At 36.0% G+C, this 21,552-nt stretch overlaps 1 protein-coding gene across 1 annotated transcript in view; it reads right to left on the bottom strand.

Moving 5' to 3' along the window:
• LOC145241291 (regulator of G-protein signaling 7-like) overlaps positions 1-21,552 on the bottom strand; it is a gene marked incomplete in the record, with an annotated part of 531,541 nt that overhangs the window by 168,213 nt on the left and 341,776 nt on the right. Inside the window, 2 exon segments of the mRNA XM_080104037.1 lie at positions 13,901-13,965; positions 15,568-15,619. Coding sequence (XP_079960163.1) covers positions 13,901-13,965; positions 15,568-15,619 — 117 coding nt within the window.

The raw sequence follows: 21,552 nt of genomic DNA, 5'->3' as shown, positions 1-21,552 counted from the left end.
CGAACCACTAGAAATTTGGTGAAAAAAAAAATTGTTTTTACCGTACAAAAGTGGCACTCACCCAAAGTGGGTTGAACCAACTTCTTCTAAAGGAAGAAGTTTCATGGTAATATCAAGTTCACAAGCCGGCCTCAGTTGCTTGTATATAACCATTATGATAATGATGTTAGGTTTTTGCAGTAGGGAGGTGTTGACGTCATCATGCATACATCGCCTGGTATTCCCAAATGGTAACCAGGATCAACATTGCTTAACTTCAGTGATCTAATAAGAACCAGTGTGTCGACGTGATTGTGTCGTGCATTTTTGTTGCTGAGCATCATTAATTCATTTTGAATAAATCAGATGATTCTTTTTGTTGTTGTTGGCATCTGTTTCCTTGATATCTTTCTTGTTAGAATTCTTTCTAGAAAACCATCGGGTATTTACAGGAGGGATCATGTGAAGGTTGCCAACATCTCAAAGTGAAAGTGTATTTGTGGAACTAATTTGATTCAAACTTAGCATACCCAGTTGTCAGTCCATGTCATTAACCACTTAGCCACTGTCACCTTGCTGTTGCTGCTGCTGATGATGATGATGCTGAGGATGCAAACAATTTGTCTATGGAAGATTGATAATTTCAAATCTATAATTGTTACATATTAGTTATATGATCTTGGCGTTAAGTGCATCTCAGTATTAGCAGGGATCATTGGTGTTGCCCAGGAATGGACCTCATATTACCATTTTTATTTTTTTAATTTCTATAATTTTCACTTTTTCAAATTCAAATTCAAATGAATTAGTTTCGGTTTGCAACACATCAGCACTTTTCGGGTTATTTAATGTTAAATCCAGTGATTTTGGTTGGTTTTATGCTTCAAGATTGTATATCTTCAAATATTTATTCATCGCATTTGGTTTGTTTGTTTTGTAGAAAAAAACTGTTGTTTTGTTTTTGCAGAACATGATTGGCTTTTGTAAAGGAAAAAAAATTAAAACAAAAAAACAAGAACATCAATGTTTGGATCATTTTAGATCAGGAATCCAGTATCTTCAGACATTATGAATAAAGTAGAAAAAAAAAGTTCAACTCAAACACACTCGACAGTGTATATCCTCCTACTACAAAATGAATACAACCACTGGAATCTTAAAGATTTACTTGAGAAAAAATATTTTTGATCTTGGTACAGGCCTTTGTTTTCATTTTCATCAAAGAGATTGATCACAAATATAGCATAGATGATTGACATTGTTTGACTCAAGGGTCAGTTATAGTCACATATATGAGAGTAGATATCTGATTGGTTTATTTGATCACATGACATAAAAAGGATTTGAAGTAAGATTTCAACTGCTGCGCTTAATTTTAGAAAAGAAACATTTAATCTAAAATCCTGATATAAGATTTAGATCCCTTGGATCTCTTCATAGCAACTTTTAATTTGGATATCCATAGTTAAGTTATATTAAATACTAGCAGGAAGACCCAGCGTTGCCAAGTGTAAAATGTTTTTGACTCCTAATGGGGGTATGAGACAAATGGATTCGCCAATCATTTTTATAACCAACGGCTGTGCTAAACAACCAATGAAAACATTTCAAAATTATTATAAAAATTGTCGAATTTTGGATTCAATCAGTTCACCATTTACTATGTCACGGACCACATTTAATTCTTGGCCGCCATCTTGATTATTGATCTGAACTATGCCGCCATCTTTGTTCAACACAATATCTCAGAACTTAACAGGTTAACTACGCCACAGACCGCATTTGATTCTTGGCCGCCATCTTGGTTACTGATCTGAACTACGCCGCCATCTTTGTTCAACACAATATCTCAGAACTTAACAGGTTAACTACGCCACAGACCGCATTTGATTCTTGGCCGCCATCTTGGTTACTGATCTGAACTACGCCGCCATCTTTGTTCAACACAATATCTCAGAACTTAACAGGTTAACTACGCCACAGACCGCATTTGATTCTTGGCCGCCATCTTGGTTACTGATCTGAACTACGCCGCCATCTTTGTTCAACACAATATCTCAGAACTTAACAGGTTAACTACGCCACGGACCGCATTTGATTCTTGGCCGCCATCTTGGTTACTGATCTGAACTACGTCGCCATCTTTGTTCAACACAATATCTCAGAACTTAACAGGTTAACTACGCCACGGACCGCATTTGATTCTTGGCCGCCATCTTGGTTACTGATCTGAACTACGCCGCCATCTTTGTTCAACACAATATCTCAAAACTTAACAGGTTAACTACGCCACGGACCGCATTTGATTCTTGGCCGCCATCTTGGTTACTTATTTGAACTACGCCGCCATCTTTGTTCAACACAATATCTCAGAACTTAACAGGTTAACTACGCCACGGACCGCATTTTATTCTTGGCCGCCATCTTGGTTACTGATCTGAACTACGCTGCCATCTTTGTTCAGCACAATATCTCAGAACTTAACAGGTTAACTACGCCACGGACCGCATTTGATTCTTGGCCGACATCTTGGTTACTGATCTGAACTACGCCACCATCTTTGTTCAACACAATATCTCAGAACTTAACAGGTTAACTACGCTACGGACCGCATTTGATTCTTGGCCGCCATCTTGGTTACTGATCTGAACCACGCCGCCATCTTTGTTCAGCACAATATCTCAGAACTTAACAGGTTAACTACACCACGGACCGCATTTGATTCTTGGCCGCCATCTTGGTTACTGATTTGAACTACGCCGCCATCTTTGTTCAACACAATATCTCAGAACTTAACAGGTTAACTACGCCACGGACCGCATTTGATTCTTGGCCGCCATCTTGGTTACTGATCTGAACTACGCCGCCATCTTTGTTCAACACAATATCTCAAAACTTAACAGGTTAACTACGCCACGGACCGCATTTGATTCTTGGCCGCCATCTTGGTTACTTATTTGAACTACGCCGCCATCTTTGTTCAACACAATATCTCAGAACTTAACAGGTTAACTACGCCACGGACCGCATTTTATTCTTGGCCGACATCTTGGTTACTGATCTGAACTACGCCACCATCTTTGTTCAACACAATATCTCAGAACTTAACAGGTTAACTACGCCACGGACCGCATTTGATTCTGTGCCGACATCTTGGTTACTGATCTGAACTACGCCACCATCTTTGTTCAACACAATATCTCAGAACTTAACAGGTTAACTACGCTACGGACCGCATTTGATTCTTGGCCACCATCTTGGTTACTGATCTGAACCACGCTGCCATCTTTGTTCAGCACAATATCTCAGAACTTAACAGGTTAACTACACCACGGACCGCATTTGATTCTTGGCCGCCATCTTGGTTACTGATTTGAACTACGCCGCCATCTTTGTTCAACACAATATCTCAGAACTTAACAAATTAAGGAATCTCATGTCTTTCCATAAGACCATATTACTTTATTATTTTTACATGTTAATTTCTGTAAATTTATAGTTTTTATTCCCATTGAGGCACACAGAACGTTTCCCAAGAATTAGCATATTCAATTTTTTTTCATAATTATCACAAACTGCATACATGTATACAATTTCCTAATTTACATAAAAAGAGACATGCTGCTCTCCCCTCTTTTAGTATATATTCCTTTAAATAACTTACCCCTTTGTCATTGACTATTTTCACACTTGAGAAAGTCTGTATGACAGCTGAAATGTTGTGCTTCTAGATCTTTCCACCGCCATTTTTAAAACCATATCATTGGATTTTTATCCCATTTTATAATCATATCTATCTATCTATATATATATATATATATATATATATATATATATATATAGATAGATAGATAGATAGATAGATAGATATGTGTGTGTGTGAGAGAGAGAGAGAGTCTAAAGAAGCTTAGAATATTTTCCAAAAAAAATATAAAAAAACAAAAATTTCATTTTTAAATTCCTAAGGATGCCAAGTTCAACATGTTGTCCACTTAAGACTTTCATAAATCAACTTACTGTTAAAAAGTTATAAAATACAAATGGAATTCAACCATATAACAATGAAAAGAAAAACTTTAATTGTTAAATCAAAAACGAGGATCATCAGTTGTTTACCATGTAGCTGTTTCAGAGATTTAGAAACATGACAGCTGTCAAATTCATAACTCTAGTGTAAAATAGAGCTTTCCAATAACAAAATGTAGATGCAATCTAATCCACTAATATATTGATTAAAAAATAAGTTAATAAATACATAAATAATAATGTATAGAAAGTTATGAAAATATATCTAGCAATTAAACTACACAGAATTTTCCACTTTTCTTTCTCGTGAATGAAACACGAAAAATTCTGTGTAGCTTAATTGCCATAAATATATTTCCATAATTTAATACCTAGCTCTACTCATGTACTGAGCACTGTTGGAGTAAATACTGAAAATCGATACATAAAATTTTATATAGATATGAAATAATAATGATTATACATATATATATATTTACAAAGGAGTTACCACTTATCAAGGCCCGGAGGACACTCGAGGATAAGGGTTAAAAGTGTACAGTAGTAAATGGAAAATGCTATAGTAATAGCTAATAATGCAAATTTGGTAAATTGATTACTTAAGGAGACGGTCATCAAGAACTTGTTTACATTGGACTTGAAGACGACCATATCGTAGTCAGTTGGAAAGCAGGACAATGGAAGAGAGTTTCACAGGCGTGCAGTTCTAAGAAAGAAACTTTGTTCATGGAATCTACATTTAGGTTTAGGCACAGATGGGGGAAATTATTGATAGTGGTTTCAACTAGACGAGTGTTTTTCGTGATAGTCAGGCAAGAAGGGACCATAAATTAACTTCAGACAAGCACTTGCCATGAGAATAACAATAAAGCAGAGGCAGGCTTGCAACATCTTTTCTGTGGTAAAGAGATTGCAGGGAAGAGAAAAGGGCATCTCCCACTAGGTTATGAAGTCTATTTTGAACTTTGTCAAAGCAGGACATGCTGCTTTTAGCAAATCCTGCCCAGATGTGGCAACAGTACTCCATCCTTGGACGTACTTGGCTCTTATACAGGTAGAGAATGGCATTAGCAGTGAAATATCTATTGGAGCGGTAGAACGATCCCACCATTTTTCCAGTCACCTTGGCAACAGATTTGATGTACACATTTCATTTCAGATCAGAAGCTTGTCAAAACATGGAACCTCCCCAAGACGAGAGCTATTCATTTCAATTGATGCAAGATGGGGATCAGAGCGTTGATGATGTAAAGATAGAAACTTGGTTTTAGATTCATCAAAATTAACCAGCCACCTCTTTCTCCGGTGTACCACGTGATCAAGATCCGATTAGAGAGAATCAAAGAGAACTTGGTCATTTACAGCCTTTGAAGTGTTGCTATAGATGGTTGTGTCGTCAGTATAAATGTCTACGAATGATCTAAAGATGTGATTTGGGAGATCATTGATGTAGATCAGGAAAAGAGTTGGGCCCAGGATGGACTCCTGAGAGACTCCAGTATACTGTGAGCCCATCAACCACTACTCTTATGAACCTATCAGAGAGAAACACAGCATAATCACATTAACACACTAGTTCTCACCAGATCACCAAAGTAAAGCAACAATGAACCTAGGCAGTACTAGATGGGTAACTATTTGAGAAGGCTAGGTGCTGAATGTACCGTGCCAAGAAAAACAGCCCCACTGCCTTGTGAATGCCTTGAGAAAGGCAAAGGCTAAAGACTAAACCCTGACAAAAAATCTGGTTTGGGGTTAGGGTTGGCAGGTGGACAGTGAAGCACTGTAACATCTTTCTGACAAATCATGCAGCTGTTCTGGCTCTGACCATATTGGTTTGCTTTTCCATCAGACTTTGCCTGCTATGCTGAGAGGAGGACACTGGTTACTGGGCAACCCTAGGTTCCCTTAAAACTCACCTAGGCCTGCATCTGGAAAGGCAACTCCAGTTTCAATTGTATAGCCATAGCAGACACTATGGTGCATCAGATTACTATGACTATCATCATCATCATCATCATCATTTTAAAGTCTTTCAAGATTCAGATTGACTGTTGACCTTTTGGAGATACAGCATTTTTTTTATCATTCAACTAAAAATATTCAAACAACTTTTGGCGATTTGTAGCAACAAAATTACAGACATAAAATTTTGCTGTTTTTAAAGCTAAAACTAATTGTATCCGATTTTGCACCAAGAATTACCTGTAAAAAATTTTAACAATAAAACAAAATAAAAAAACAAAAATCTGACTTTGACTTCTAGCATTCTTAAGAGTCCGATTCCAACCCAAATCTCTTCAATTCTGCAACTCTGCTTCTTACAGCTACTTCCAAGTCAAAATTACAAACTTACAGTATTTCTTGGTATTTTCAAAATGTGCGGACGAGGCTCAACTTGGCTGATCTAATGAGCAGTAAGCCTAAATGGTATTGATTTATTAACAAATTAATTAAAACTTCAGAAACTTAAAACTAATTATAACTTATTCATTTTGGGAATTAAATATAGTTTACAATTTCTAATTCTGTATCAGCCCAGTTTATGTTTTTATTGCTAACAGCAAACGCAATATAAAAACGAAAAGAATAAAAACATGGGGATAGCCCATCATAAACAAAATGGAATGTCACGACAAGTAAAAATATTATTTAGCCCATAGTTGGAGAGAGAGAGAGAGAGAGAGAAAGAGATAGAATGAGAGAGAGGGGAAGGAAAGAGGGAGAAGGGGCTAATTCTTTTTTTTTTTTTTTTTACATAGGCATCACCACGTATCAAGGCCAAAAGGCCACTCGAGGATAAGGGTTAATGAGTGTACAGTAGAAAGTGGATAATATAGTCATCGTTAGTAATGGAAATTTGGTAAATTTGTTAACTTATATGGAACGGCTCATCAAAAACTTGTTTATGTTAGACTTGAAGACAACTATATTGTAGTCAGCTGGAAAGCAGGAAAATGGAAGACAATTCCATAGGCGTGTAGTTCTAAGAAAGAAGCTTTGCTCATTGGAATCTACGTGTAGGTATAGACACAGATAAAGGGTGAGGGAAATTATTGATAGTGTTTTCTGCTAGACAGGTGTTTCTTGTGAAAGTTTGGCGAGGGAGGGGGGGGGCCTAGATTAGAGCTCAGCCGAGCACATGCCATGAAAATAACAATAAAGCAGAGACAAGCTCGCAACATCTCTTCTGTGAGAAAGAGGTTGCAGGGAAGAGAAAAGGACATCTCCTACGAGGCTACGAAGTCTATTTTGAACTCTATCAAGGCAGGATAAGTCCTTTCTAGCGACTCCTGCCCAAATGTGGCAACAGTACTCGATCCTTGGATGGACCGGGCTCTTATATAGATAGAGAATTGCATCAGCAGTGAGATATCTACTGGATCAATAGAAGGATCCCACCATTTTTCCAGCGGCATTAGCAACGGATTTAATGTATGTGTTCCATTTCAGATCAGGAGTAAAGGTCAAGCCCAGAAGCTTGTCAAAACATGAGGCCTCCCCAAAACGAAAGCCATTCATTTCAATTTATGACAGAGGGGGATCAGAGTCTTGATGATGTAAAGATAAAAGCTTGGTTTTAGATGCATTAAAAGTAACAAGCCACCTCTTTCCCCATTGTACCACTTGCTCAAGATCAGAGGAGAGAGAATCAGAGAGAACTTGGTCGTTTACGGTCTTAGATGTGCTACCATAGATAGTAGTGTCATCAAATGATGTAAGGATGTGACTTGGAAGATCATTAATGTAGATCAGGAAGAGAGTTTGGCCCAGGATGAACCCCTTATGGACTCCAGCATTAATACTGTGAGCTTCTGATTTCTGCCCATCAACCACTACTCTTATGAACCTATCAGAGAGAAATGATTTAATAATTGAGAAGACATTTCCAGCTATACCGTAGCTGGAGATCTTGTGAAGTAAACCTTTATGCCATACCCTATCAAAGGCCTTAGATATGACAAGAGCAATCGCCCTAGTAAGGTACCCTGTCGAGAGATTCGCTAATCCTATGAGATATAACTGTAAGCACATCTGCTGTAGATCTAGCAGAACGGAAACCATATTGCGTGTCACTAAGAAGGTTATTTTTGCTGAGATGGTTGATTACTTCTCTATTTAACACAGATTCCAGCAATTTACTCATGACACACAGCAGACTTATTGGCCTGTACTGAGAGGGAGATGAGCAAGCACCTGAATTCTTAAATACAGGGCATACTGAGGAGATTTTCCAGGGTGATGGGAAGCAATTCTCCTTTAGACAACGTTTAAACAGTTTTGTATGGATGGGCGCTAGTTCTGGTTGAAATCTTGAGTACTATAATTGGAATACCGCCAAGGCTGGTTGCTTTACTGGAATCAAGGTTTTTGATTAGCTTGGCAACATCATTTTTTTTTTTTTTTTTTTAAATTACATTTTCACCCCAAACAAGGCACATTGCCACTTTAGTGTAGGGGGCTACTATCAGGGGTAGCTACTGGGGTACTATGTAGGGATTTGGGCAGCAAGATGTCTGTTCACGTTGCACTTAAACTTCTGCATGTCAGTACAGTTGGGGAAGCAGGGACCTGGAATAGAACTCCAGAGTCTAGCGGTTCTGGGGAAGAAACTACTGGAGTAGAAAGATCTTTTACATCTAGGGATCTCTACAGTGTGGGGGTGGGATTTTGCAGCCTGTCGGGTCTGTCGAGGGTGTTCACATCGTGGGGGCACAAGTGCTTGCAGTTCGTTAGAGCATTTACCATTAAAATACTTGTAGAACAGGCAGAGGGATGCAACGTTTCGTCGATGGGACAGAGGCTGAAGCTTAGATGTCAGTTCAGGGCCTATCAGATTTGCGACTCTCTTTTGAACCTTGTCAAGGAGCGAGAGACTAGTAGCCGATGCACCAGCCCAAATATGACAGCAATACTCCATACATGGGCGAATGGTTGCCTTGTAGAGGTACAGGATACTTTCGGGTGTGAGTAGTTTTCTAGCACGGTAGAGAGAGAGCCCACCTTCCTCGCAGCGGCCCTGGCAATGCCCTCGATCTAATTGTTCCAACTCACGTACAGATATTTGTATATCAAATAGCATGTTTTCTGATACAGTAGGAAATATTGGGGGTTGGTTGCAAAGGGTAGAATTAGCTGCAATGTTCTTGTTTTAAATGAGTATATGAAGATAAAATTTAAAAAAAAAAACCTACTCTATAAGACCTCCTTTCATTTGGTTCCCTGCATTGCTATAGCCTACTTATACTCCTCCATTATATATATATAATCTGCTTATTATGCAAACATTATTGGTTACATATGTGCATACAGGTTTCAGTTGAATCCTAATTCAAGGCGACCACTTCATCAGATCAAAAAAAGGAGCAATATCGCTCCTTTTTTTGATCTGATGAAGTGGTCGGCTTGAATTAGGATTCAACTGAAACATGTATGCACATATGTAACCAATAATGTTTGCATAATAAACAGGCTATATACCAGCTCTGTCCTCCATTGAGCACTTTTTAGTTATCACACGGGTTTCATTGGATTTACATCTAGGAAACCAATCTATACAACCATTATATATATATATATATATATATTGCAAAGAGGGAAAGAAACAAAAATGTGATTGGATGAAAATAAAGAAGTGGAGAGAGAAAGAGAGAGAGAGAGAGAGCAACCAGTGACAGAGTAAAAAAATAAAGAGATAAAAAGCCTTGATGGAGCGAAAAGAGAGTTTAAAAAAATAGGAAAGAGAGGGAAACCTCTAGCAAGCGATCACTTTATTTGTGTTCACTGTTTAACATCAAAGTCGCGTTGAACGGTTAATCAGTAATTTCTGCCAAGTTAGTAGTCAACGGGCCGGGGAAGCAGTGAACAGGAGAACAAAAATGGAGGATATATGAATTCTTTAGATGGCAGCTGCGATCTCTACGACAATTTGATTGCAAAAAGAAAAAAAAAGAGGAAAAAATTAATGAATATTTCCGAATCGGAATGAGGAGAAAAGCAGTATAACCTTTCCAATTTTCCACAGACAAGATATTAATAAGAAATCGCAGAAGAAGAAAAAGACCAAATATTTGTAACCTCGTTTTCAGATGTTGAATTTATGGTTATTTTATGTTGGCACACTGGAGCGTGGAAAAAAAATCAGTGCAGCAGTTAAACAATATTGAGCTTGGTTAATACTTAGATACGTGACTATTTGGGAATACTTGGCATTGTAAAATTGATGATGATATAAGCCTATACTTGGAGAAGCCTAATGTGAATTTCAAAAACAGGCGTAAAATCTTACGACCTCAAAGGATGATTAAATCTGAACGATATAAAACAGGAGACATTGATGGTGTGACTATTGTGAAAAAGGCTAAGAGTTATATTGGGTTAGTAAATATAGAAGAGTTGAGATAGCAGGGTCAGTTAGTAGGGGAAGGCCAAGGAAAATATGGGAAGAAATGATGACGATAAACGAGAGAAAGGGAGATAAATAAAGACTTAACCAGAGATTGGTTAGTTTGGAAGTCAATTTCTAAAAGTGGTCCAACACATGCCAGCATATATAACGGATGTTAAACCAAATATTATGATGATGATGCTGATGATGACGGATGATGATGACGGATGATGATGATGATGACGGATGGCTTTGCATCAAATATTTTTAGCATTTTTTGCTACCATAGTTTTATTCAAGCTCAAGTTTTGGAGAAATATGAAAAAAGACCCACAAAAAGGGGTGTTTTTAGCACTAAAAGTCCCTGGGGATGCGAACTAGAATTTTGTCAATGTCACCCATACTGGATTAATATTAAGAACATTTTGGTCAAGTTTCAGAAAAATCTAATGGATGGGTCAAAAGTGATAGGGCAAAACCGTCATTTTTGGCCATTTTGGGGTATTTTTTACCTCTTTTGAGCCCCTGGGGACGCAACAGGTATTTTTGCAAAAACATTTTTTTTTTTACTGTGGACATCTAATTTAATCAAATAGAATTTATGGCAAAATTTCAGGAAAAATAAATAGACGGTTATCTGGAAATAGTCTGAAATAATGGATGCGTGAACGGACGCATGGATGCACGGTTGCACGGACGCAACAGAAAACATAGGTCCCTCTCTGATAAATCAGGAGACCAAAAACGAAGTTGAGAAATAAAAACATGTGCCAATAAAAGACTCGAGAAAAAGAGGGAAAAATAGCAACCTTTTTTTTGCACAACAAAATCAAAATTTTCAACATACCGGTGTAACCTGGGATAGATTACATATGATAATAATGTGAGAGTTAGTATTTAATACAATCAACTGATTATAACGATATGAAAACTTTTTTTATCTATAACAAATTGTAACTTACACCTATAACATATTGTAACTTACAACTATAACATATTGTAACTTACAACTATAACATATTGTAACTTACAACTATAACATATTGTAACTTACAACTATAACATATTGTAACTTACACCTATTACAAATTGTAACTTACACCTATTACAAATTGTAACTTACACCTATTACAAATTGTAACTTACACCTATTACAAATTGTAACTTACACCTATTACAAATTGTAACTTACACCTATTACAAATTGTAACTTACACCTATTACAAATTGTAACTTACACCTATTACAAATTGTAACTTACACCTATTACAAATTGTAACTTACACCTATTACAAATTGTAACTTACACCTATTACAAATTGTAACTTACACCTATTACAAATTGTAACTTACACCTATTACAAATTGTAACTTACACCTATTACAAATTGTAACTTACACCTATTACAAATTGTAACTTACACCTATTACAAATTGTAACTTACACCTATTACAAATTGTAACTTACACCTATTACAAATTGTAACTTACACCTATTACAAATTGTAACTTACACCTATTACAAATTGTAACTTACACCTATTACAAATTGTAACTTACACCTATTACAAATTGTAACTTACACCTATTACAAATTGTAACTTACACCTATTACAAATTGTAACTTACACCTATTACAAATTGTAACTTACACCTATTACAAATTGTAACTTACACCTATGACATATTTGTGGCACACCAGTAATCATTGCACCGCACATAAATGTGCCACGGCGTAATGGTCAGGAACCACTGGTTTAAACATTTATGGAATCACAGATGCAGAGAGAAGTTGTAGTGACGAGGTTGATAACGGCATGTTAGAATCCTACCAATTTCATAGCATCATGTTTATAAAGTTTGCTGGCAAATTTCATGCTAACAAAACAGAATGAATTGCATCAATTGTTAGATGCAATTATTATTGTGCATATGAAGTTTTTGTTGATGCAATGAATTTTAGACACTGAGAAGAACGATATAATTTTTTTAGTAAAACATGTTTATATATTCTTTGGATTACTCCTTCTTGGATGTTATTCTCACAACGTATTGGTCGATGTAACCTCCGACCTTCTTCACATGAATCTTTTTGAACTCCGGGAATCAGTACAGAATTGCAAAAGGAACGATTAAATCTATAATCTGTAATTTATTAATAATATATTTATCAATATTAAATCTATAATCTGTAATTTATTAATAATATATTTATTAATATTAAATCTATAATCTGTAATTTATTAATAATATATTTATTAATATTAAATCTATAATCTGTAATTTATTAATAATATATTTATTAATATTAAATCTATAATCTGTAATTTATTAATAATATATTTATTAATATTAAATCTATAATCTGTAATTTATTAATAATATATTTATTAATATTAAATCTATAATCTGTAATTTATTAATAATATATTTATTAATATTAAATCTATAATCTGTAATTTATTAATAATATATTTATTAATATTAAATCTATAATCTGTAATTTATTAATAATATATTTATTAATATTAAATCTATAATCTGTAATTTATTTTTGTTTCTGAAATTTTGAGATGACGATTGGAAATATTATTGGAGTTATTCAGACTACTGTTCTCATCTTGAGTTTTATTCGCACGATTTGGTCGATGTAACTTCCGACTTTCTTCAGGTGTATCTTGTTGAACTCTGGAATCTTTCTGATTAATTCAGGGAATTTGCACAGAATTTCTGAAGGATCCTTTTATTTAATCCATGAGGGCAGCATGTTCTTGTTGCATCAGCCATAACTAGGTAGAAGTCTAAGTAATTGTATTTTTCAGTGTCATCCACACTGAGAATTGAACCTTCAACCTCCAGAAGAGTGTAACATACAACTGAATTTTACCAAGTACTCTATCCACTATGTCATGGGCTCTTATTCTGTCAGCCATGACTGAGTAGGGCTCTTAAGTAATCCTCAGTACAGGAAATACTAAGAATAGTATTAGGAATTGAAATTGACATTAGTATGAGAATTATTATTTTTTGACCTCATCTTCTGTAAAACACATTGTTTAGTGTCTAAGATCATTAAAAATGTCGGATATTGCAAGATGAGACCATTTCACACAAGCAACCAATTTATACTAATAAAAAAATAAAGTTTTAATACTGTAGTTAGAAAAACGGGATCAATTAGGTTTCAAGGACCTTATAAAAAATAAATCTTTTCGTAAATCAAAAATCAACGTTGTGACGAAAAACCAAACAACTCTGGTTTATTACCTGTTTATTTACTGATGCTACATTGAAAATCAACTGGTGTAGCCCCAAAATCGTCTCTTTCATTTTGCTTATTTTCTGGAGTCCTTGAAACCTATTTGATCCAAATCAAACGTGTCATATTTTCACATGATGTCTAGTAAAAAATGACTTATAAATTGATCCCAGCAAAGATCATAGTTGAATTTACCATTGAATTCAAATAAAAAAAAATGACATCAAAATACAACCCGATAGACTCACCTGCTCATATTCTTCAAGGCCGTGCTTTTGTTTGTTTCTTTTGCTTCTCTTCGTGAGGTGAATTGCTGCAAAGAGAAGAGCAGATTGAATCAGATTAACCAGCAGAACATTTTACGATTTGTGAGGGGGTTCACCATTTTAAAGCGAAAGGATAGCGAGTGTAAATATCTGTGGAAACTCCATTTTGGTAGCAGAGAAATATTCAGAAAGATCTTGAAAACAAAAGATCTTGATCTTCTGGTCAACTCATCCTTCAAGCCATCTAAACATTGCAGTCAGGCTGTTAACAAAGCAAGATGTATCATTGGCATTTATAGACGCCTAATTTCCCTCAATTCTTGTGTTGTAACCGAGTGCGTATGAGGCGTATGGGAAAATATCAGCAGGAGCTGTAGGATAGCTGGCTTATGAAGATATTAACAGCAGAAGCCAAAAAAAAAAGCACATATGCAAATTTGGAAGTGTGTGTAAGCCTGTGTGACAAGAAAAAGAAAGGACACGATATGATCCAGAGAGAAAAAAGTTTGCACCGCAAAAGATGGACGTGTAAAGTCAAGGATGACTGCTGTGACTGAAGTAGTCGGAGAGAAGAAAGAAAAACATGCCAAGTAAGATGGAGATGTGGCTCCGCAGTGACAACAAGACTTTTAAGCTGATGGCGAGATGGCAGGGTTTTGTTCATCTCATGGCAGATGAAATGAACAGCAGAAAAAAAAAAGCAGGTGTTGTTTGGAAAATGGAAATAAATGACTTTTGCTAAAACAGAAAGAAAAGTTGGATTTATTTATTTTTGCTTGTTTGTTCCTTTTTGACGGTACCAGACAGCGTGGGGGTCTGAGAGAGGTTTGAACTGTAATGAACATGGTTCAAACATAATAGTCACATTATAGTGTTAATTGCCAGTGGCCTTGAGATAGAATGCTAGCACGGCTGACTTTGTGATTGGATTTAAATCTCCCAATGAGCATAATATTAATTTTTTTAAATTTTATAGTTATAACGAAAGTGGTCTATGACTTGTGTAATTTTTTTTTTATTCCAATGCATACTATTGTTTGGTCTTCCATTGATGTTTTTAGACATAGAAAAACATTGAAAACCCAGGGGGCTAAAGGCAGCAATCTAATTTCTCAAATAATTTGTGGAATGTTTATTAAAAAAAAAAAAAAAAAAAAAAAAAGGATTTATACAAAAGTTTTCACCATTCTCCACAGCACGATTAAATAAATGACTTTAATTGTTGTTTCTGAATTTTTTTTAGATGAAGATTCGTTATATTTAAATTCATCGGACTACTGGTCTCATCTTGAGAGATTTTCATTATGTTTTGGTGGTAACCTCCGACCTTCTTCAGTGTATCTTGTAATACTTGGAAATATTTCTGTTGAACTCGAGAATTTGGATAAAATTTCAAACAGAATTCTTTATTTATTTCACAGGGAGTAGCATGCTCTTGTTCCATCAACCATGACTGGATAGAAGTCCTAAGTTATTAACAATTGTATTTCCAATTTTTGGAGGTTCCATTGACGGAAACATTGTGAAAATCACACTGAAGATGGGAACAGTAGTTTGGAGAATGCAAATAATACAAATAAAATATAATTATTCAATGATACATGTGAACATTTTTGCTGATAGATTAGAAATTAATAATTTTTACTTACCATAGGCTTCGTTATTTGGAGGTGTGTGGCTTTTAGGCCAGTAATAAGAACACTAAAAAAAAAACGAAATGAGAATATATATAATCATCTGATAAAATCTTCTGAAAGATGGAGAGAATTTCAATCAACAGTTTTTTTCAACCAATCCCAAGCACTGAAATATTCACCTCTGAATTTTGCACGTAATATAAAAACCCAAACATCAGTATTTCTTTTCTAATTTTCTCGGCACACGTACAAACATCCTTCACTCCACACACAACGTTCATGAACTCACTCAAGATAGTCATTGTCAAACACATATGTTAGTTAATCAAACTTACACATCGTCATGACTGGCTAAAAGTTCTAAGTAATTCACAATTGTATTTTGAGTATCATCCGTACTGAGGATTGAACCTTCTGTGACATAGTCGTTACATGTCAACAGGACCACACGTTGTGTTCAGACAGTCGTAAGGAAACAAAGAAAAGGAAAAAATTCAACTCGCTCTTTTTTTTTTTTTTTTTTTTTTTTTGCAAAACAGACATTTATGTACAGGTACTTTTCAGAATAATGCTTTGTCTCTTGTTCAAAGGTTCTCTTGCACTCCAATGTACTTAACAAAACTGTCGTGTCAAACATATGGTACTCTGTCCTTGTCTGGTCATGTTCAGCACGCATCTTTTCCTATTGCTTTCGGGCCACCTGCGTAACACGTCTTCTTTCCTTCTTCCTTGCACATGGCTTTGTCATTTACATACAGCTGCTGTGTGCGTGTCCACTCTCTGTTACACTTCAACCTCGAGAAGAATGTAACTCACAAATGATTTTTACCAAGTACTTTATCTACTACACCACAGGTGCATACGAACTACCTAGTCATGGCTGATGGAACGAGAGCATGCTACCCCCACTCCCTGCGGATTAAATAAAGGGTTCCATTCAAAATTTTGTGCAGATTCTTCGAGTTCAATTGCTACATTTGACAAGATATATCTTAAGGTTGGAGGTTATATTGACCAAAACGTTGTGAAAATAACACTCAAAATGAGAGTGGTAGTTCAAAGAATACAAAGAATTTGATGTTGTCTAAGACAAAAGCAAGCATACATAAACACATCGCCTATAAGTCTACTGAAATTCACATTCACACGCCAACAGCCGAAATAAACATCTTTACTCAAAGATTAAACAACTTCTTCATTTGGAACGTTCCTGGGTACTATAAACTTGTATGTATTATAAACACTTTATTTTTGCTTATCATAAAAAGTTGTCAGTAAAAATGGATGGACATTTTTGCTTATCAGATCAGTAAAAATGGATGGACGTTTTTTTGTTTCTTATCCTTAACAAATATGATTAAGTGATTAAAAAGTTGCCACGATACAGTTGACATTATAAAAATAGTACTAAAAAATTAACCAGAAAAAACAATATTTGCACATACAGGATGTTTTTTTTTCTTATTTGACAACTTTATTTTCTTTAATTGCAAACTTGGCAACTATTGGTTAGCTTTAGTTCAGCTTGGTTTGGTAATTCATCATGAAGAAACTGATAGCGAGCAGCGTTTGCAACTTGTAATTGATAGCATCAATTTATTTAGTGAAACATTTAATGAATACCTATCCTGCCACCTGGCCACTTCGTTCCCGTGATTTAATGTTATTAGATTATTTTCTTTGGGAATATGTAAAGTCCCATGTCTATGCTCATAAACCAGACAATAGATCCCTTGGAAGACAACATTCGATGCATTATTGCCGAAGTTCAGCCTAATTTAATTCTGAGAGTTTATGAAAACTGGACTTCTAGATTACGCCATATACGCCGAGCTATTGGAGCCATATGCCCAAAATTAATCTTTGGAATAAAACATGTATTTGTATAATAAAAATATTTTAATTTAAAGTTTGCTTACTATCTGGGTCATAATTTTCACGGGTACTATGTAGGGAGTTGAGCAGCAAGATGTCTGTAGAGGGGACAGGATGGTCTGCTTGTGTTATAGACAATCCCATCCCCATGTGTAGTCGAATTGAATGGTAGAAGGATTGAAAAGTGAAAGGTCACATAACAAAAACATACATCAGCAAAAGAATGCAGACCCATCCACACAAATCTACACGAAAGAGAATACAGCAGCTGGACACCTGCCTTAATTTACGTTTAATTGTAAAGTCCCATGTCTACACTGATAAACCAGACACAATTGACTAATTAGAAGACAACAGATGGATTATTGCCGAAATACAGCTTAATTTAATTCTGAGAGTTTATGAAAATTGGACCTCTCGATTACATCATATACGCCAAGCCACGGGAGCCATATGCCCGAAATTGTATTTGAATTATAAATTCCGAAAAATTAATATTTGGAATAAACCACATATCTGTATGATAAAAATATTTTTCTGTGATTCATTTTAATTTAAAGTTTGTCTCCTCTAAAAAAACACCCTGTAAAAGCAAACATAGAAGGAACGTTTAATTATCTGCTGAATTGATGTTCTAATTTTGATGCTTAATACAATGAGAAAATTAATGATAGAATCCATCTATTGGACCAATTGCATTTTTTATTGCATTTTTCACCTCAAACAAAACACGGTGCCACTTTGATGTAGGGGGCTACTATATGAGACAATTTTCAGGGGTACTATGTAGGGAGTTGAGCAGCAAGATGTCTGTTTACATTACACTTGAATTTCTGCATATCAATACAGTTAGGGAAGCAGAAACCCGAAAGGGAATTCCAAAGTTTAGCAGTTCTGGGAAAGAAACTATTAGAATAGAAGGCTTTCTTACATCTAGGGATCTCTACTGTGTAGGGGTGGGATCTTGCTGCTTGTCACATTTGTAGGGTGTAATTAGTAAAAGTGGGATTGTTGTTAATGAAACAAGACATAAACTTAACATTAACTGATTGAGAAAATAACTCAAAATCAGTTCTGTTCATCGTAAAGAATCACTACTTGGTCAGCGAGGGAAGTCTTGTATTTTATACGACCTTAAACTTGACTTTTGACCATGAAACGTTTTGATCATGTTCGACATTTTGACGAAATTTCAACTTCCTATGTTTGTGTATGATATGTATAGCTAATTTTCTTTGATGACAATAACAACCATGCCAAATTTGAACCCGTTCAGATTCAATTCAGTTCAATTCATTTTATTTGGTAAAAAAAAAAAAAAAATCTTACTTCAATTGCCACGTAGAGAAAAACGTGTTAGAAATTAACACAGAAAAGGACACCCTAGTCGAGCACCTGCCCAAGTTCATTTTGAATTGTTGCGTTGCTGGTGCATTTATTACCTCTCTTCGACATCTATTTCAAGGCTCAGGGATTCTGATTGAAAAAGCAGCCTCCTTCAGTTTAATAGAAATCAACAGTGAAAAAGTTTCTTGTAATGCCTGTGTAGACCTCTGTCTATCGAAGGCGTAAATAATAAATCCCAAAGTATATCACTTTACCCATTAAAGAGATTGTGAGCCAAAATGAAATCACTGCACAATTGTTGGCATAAAAGAGAGAAAAGGTTAAGCTTCTTGAGTCAGTTTTCACAGGGGAGAATCAATAGACCCTACACACTTCGAATAGTCTTTGAACTCCAGATCACAAATAAGGAGCACAGATCTTGACATCATACTCTAACAGTGGTCTGACGAGAGGGACTTAAAGGGAAATAAATATTTCAGGAGTGAATTTGCAGAAAGAATGTCAAACGAAAAATAGAATACTCCTTGCTTTGTAAGCAACCTGAATGCAAAGTTTAGATGGTGTGACGGACGAGTCGACCAGAAGGCCAAGATCTTTTTTCTCATTGAGGATGCAAGTGATGACATCTCTCTCTGAACCAAAGTTATTGACAGTTTCCTATAATCTACCAATTATTTAAGAGGTGATAACTCTTGATGGAAATAATTAAAATATTAACTTCAAGTTTATTAAATCTTTTTTTTTTTTAAATCCTTTGAGATGAGGCTTTATAATTTACATATTTATTTTTTTCGTGGACTGTTATCCTCATTTTCATAGTTAGTGCTCCACCACATTTTAGCCAATTTATCCTCTGGCCTGCTTTAGGTAGGATTGAAACCGCAATCTTCAATGAATAGAGGCGTTGAGTCTCTACAGTTCCAGGTGAGCATTGTCTGAAGATAGTGGTGTCAATCCTACCCAAAGCAGGCCAGAGGATTAGTTGGCCAAAATGTGGTGAGACAACAACAACTATGGAAGGCAGTAATTACTGGGGATACAATTACAAGACTCAGCATTCCTATCCTGTCACGATTACACACCTGAAGAAGGCCAGAGGATAAGTTGGCCGAAACGTAGTGAAACATTATCAATGGACCTGAGGTAATCTCGTCAGCATCAGATAAAGCCAAACTCTTTGCCAAGAACTTTGTGGCTAATTCTACCCTATGTGACCAAGGGCACCAACCTCCTGTATTTCCTCCTGTATCAAAAAAAAACATACCATGCAACATACTCATATCTATGCGTGATGTTGCCAAGCTAATCAAAAACATTGATTCCAGTAAAGCAACTGGCCCTGACGGTATTCCAATTATAGTGCTGAAAAAGCTTCAACCAGAACTAGCTCCCATACTTACAAGGCTGTTTAAGAGTTATCTTAACGAGAATTGCTTCCCAACACCCTGGAAAATCTCATCAGTATGTCCCGTATTTAAGAATTCAGGTGATCGGTACCTCTCAGCACAGACCAATAAGTTTCCTGTGTGTCATGAGTAAGTTGCTGGAATCTGTGTTAAATAGAGAAGTAGTCAACCACCTCAGCAAAAATTAACTTCTTAGTAACATGCAATATGGTTTCCAATTAGCTAGATCTACAGCAGATGTGCTTACAGTTATATCTCATAGGATTAGTGAATCTCTCAATGGAGGCTTCCTTCCTAGAGCAATTGCTCTTGACATATCAATGGCCTTTGATAGAATATAGCATAAAGGTCTACTCCACAATGATATTCATACGAGTAGTGGTTGATGGGCAGAAATCAAAAATTAACAGTATTAATTCTGGAGTTCATCAGGGGTCCATCCTGGGGTCAACTCTCTTCCTGACCTACATCAATGATCTACCAAATCACATCCTTAGTTCATTCGTAGACATTTATGCTGATGACATTACCATCTATAGCAACATATCAAAGGCTGTAAATGACCAAGTTCTCTCTAATGCTCTCTTCTCTGATCTTGAGCACGTGGTACAATGGGGAAAGAAGCGGCTAGTTACTTTTAATTAATCTAAAACCAAGTTTCTATCTTTACATCATCATTGCTCTGATCCCTATCCGGCATCAATTGAAATGAATGGCTCTCCTCTTGTGAAGGCTTGTGGGCCTGACCTTTATTCCTGATCTGAAATGGAACACATGCATCAAATCTGTTGCCAAGGTCGCTGGAAAAATGATAGGATATCTCACTGCTGATGCAATTTTCTACCTATATAAGAGCCAGGTATGTTCAAGGATAACGTATCATTCCCACATCTGGGAAAGAGCTGCTAGAAGCAGCTTATCCTGCTTTGACAGAGTGCAAAATAGACTTCATAATCTAGTAGGAGATGCCCTTTTCTCTTCCCTGCAACCCCTCTCCCACAGAAGACACGTTGTCTCTGCTTTATCATTATTTTCATGGCTCATCTGAACTCCAATCTATGGTCCCATCCCTGGCCAAACTTTCACGAAAAACACTTGTCTAGTTGTAAAGACTATCAATAATTCCCGCCACTCTTTATCCGTGCCTAAACCTAAACCTAGATTCCATGAACAAAGCATTTTTCTTAGAACTGCACACCTGTGGAACTCTCTTCCGTTTGCCTGCTTTTCAGCTGATCACAGTATGGTCATCTTCAAGTCCAACGTAAACAAGTTCCTGATGAGCCGTTCCCCTTAAGTAATCCAATTTTACCAAATTTACACTATTAACGATTACTATGATATTGTTCCACTGACTACTGCACACTCA

This window comes from Euprymna scolopes, chromosome 20, assembly GCF_053919585.1.
Source record: "Euprymna scolopes isolate OS-2025 chromosome 20, ASM5391958v1, whole genome shotgun sequence".
NCBI lineage: Eukaryota > Metazoa > Mollusca > Cephalopoda > Sepiida > Sepiolidae > Euprymna > Euprymna scolopes.
This window is presented reverse-complemented; position numbering and strand designations above follow the sequence as displayed.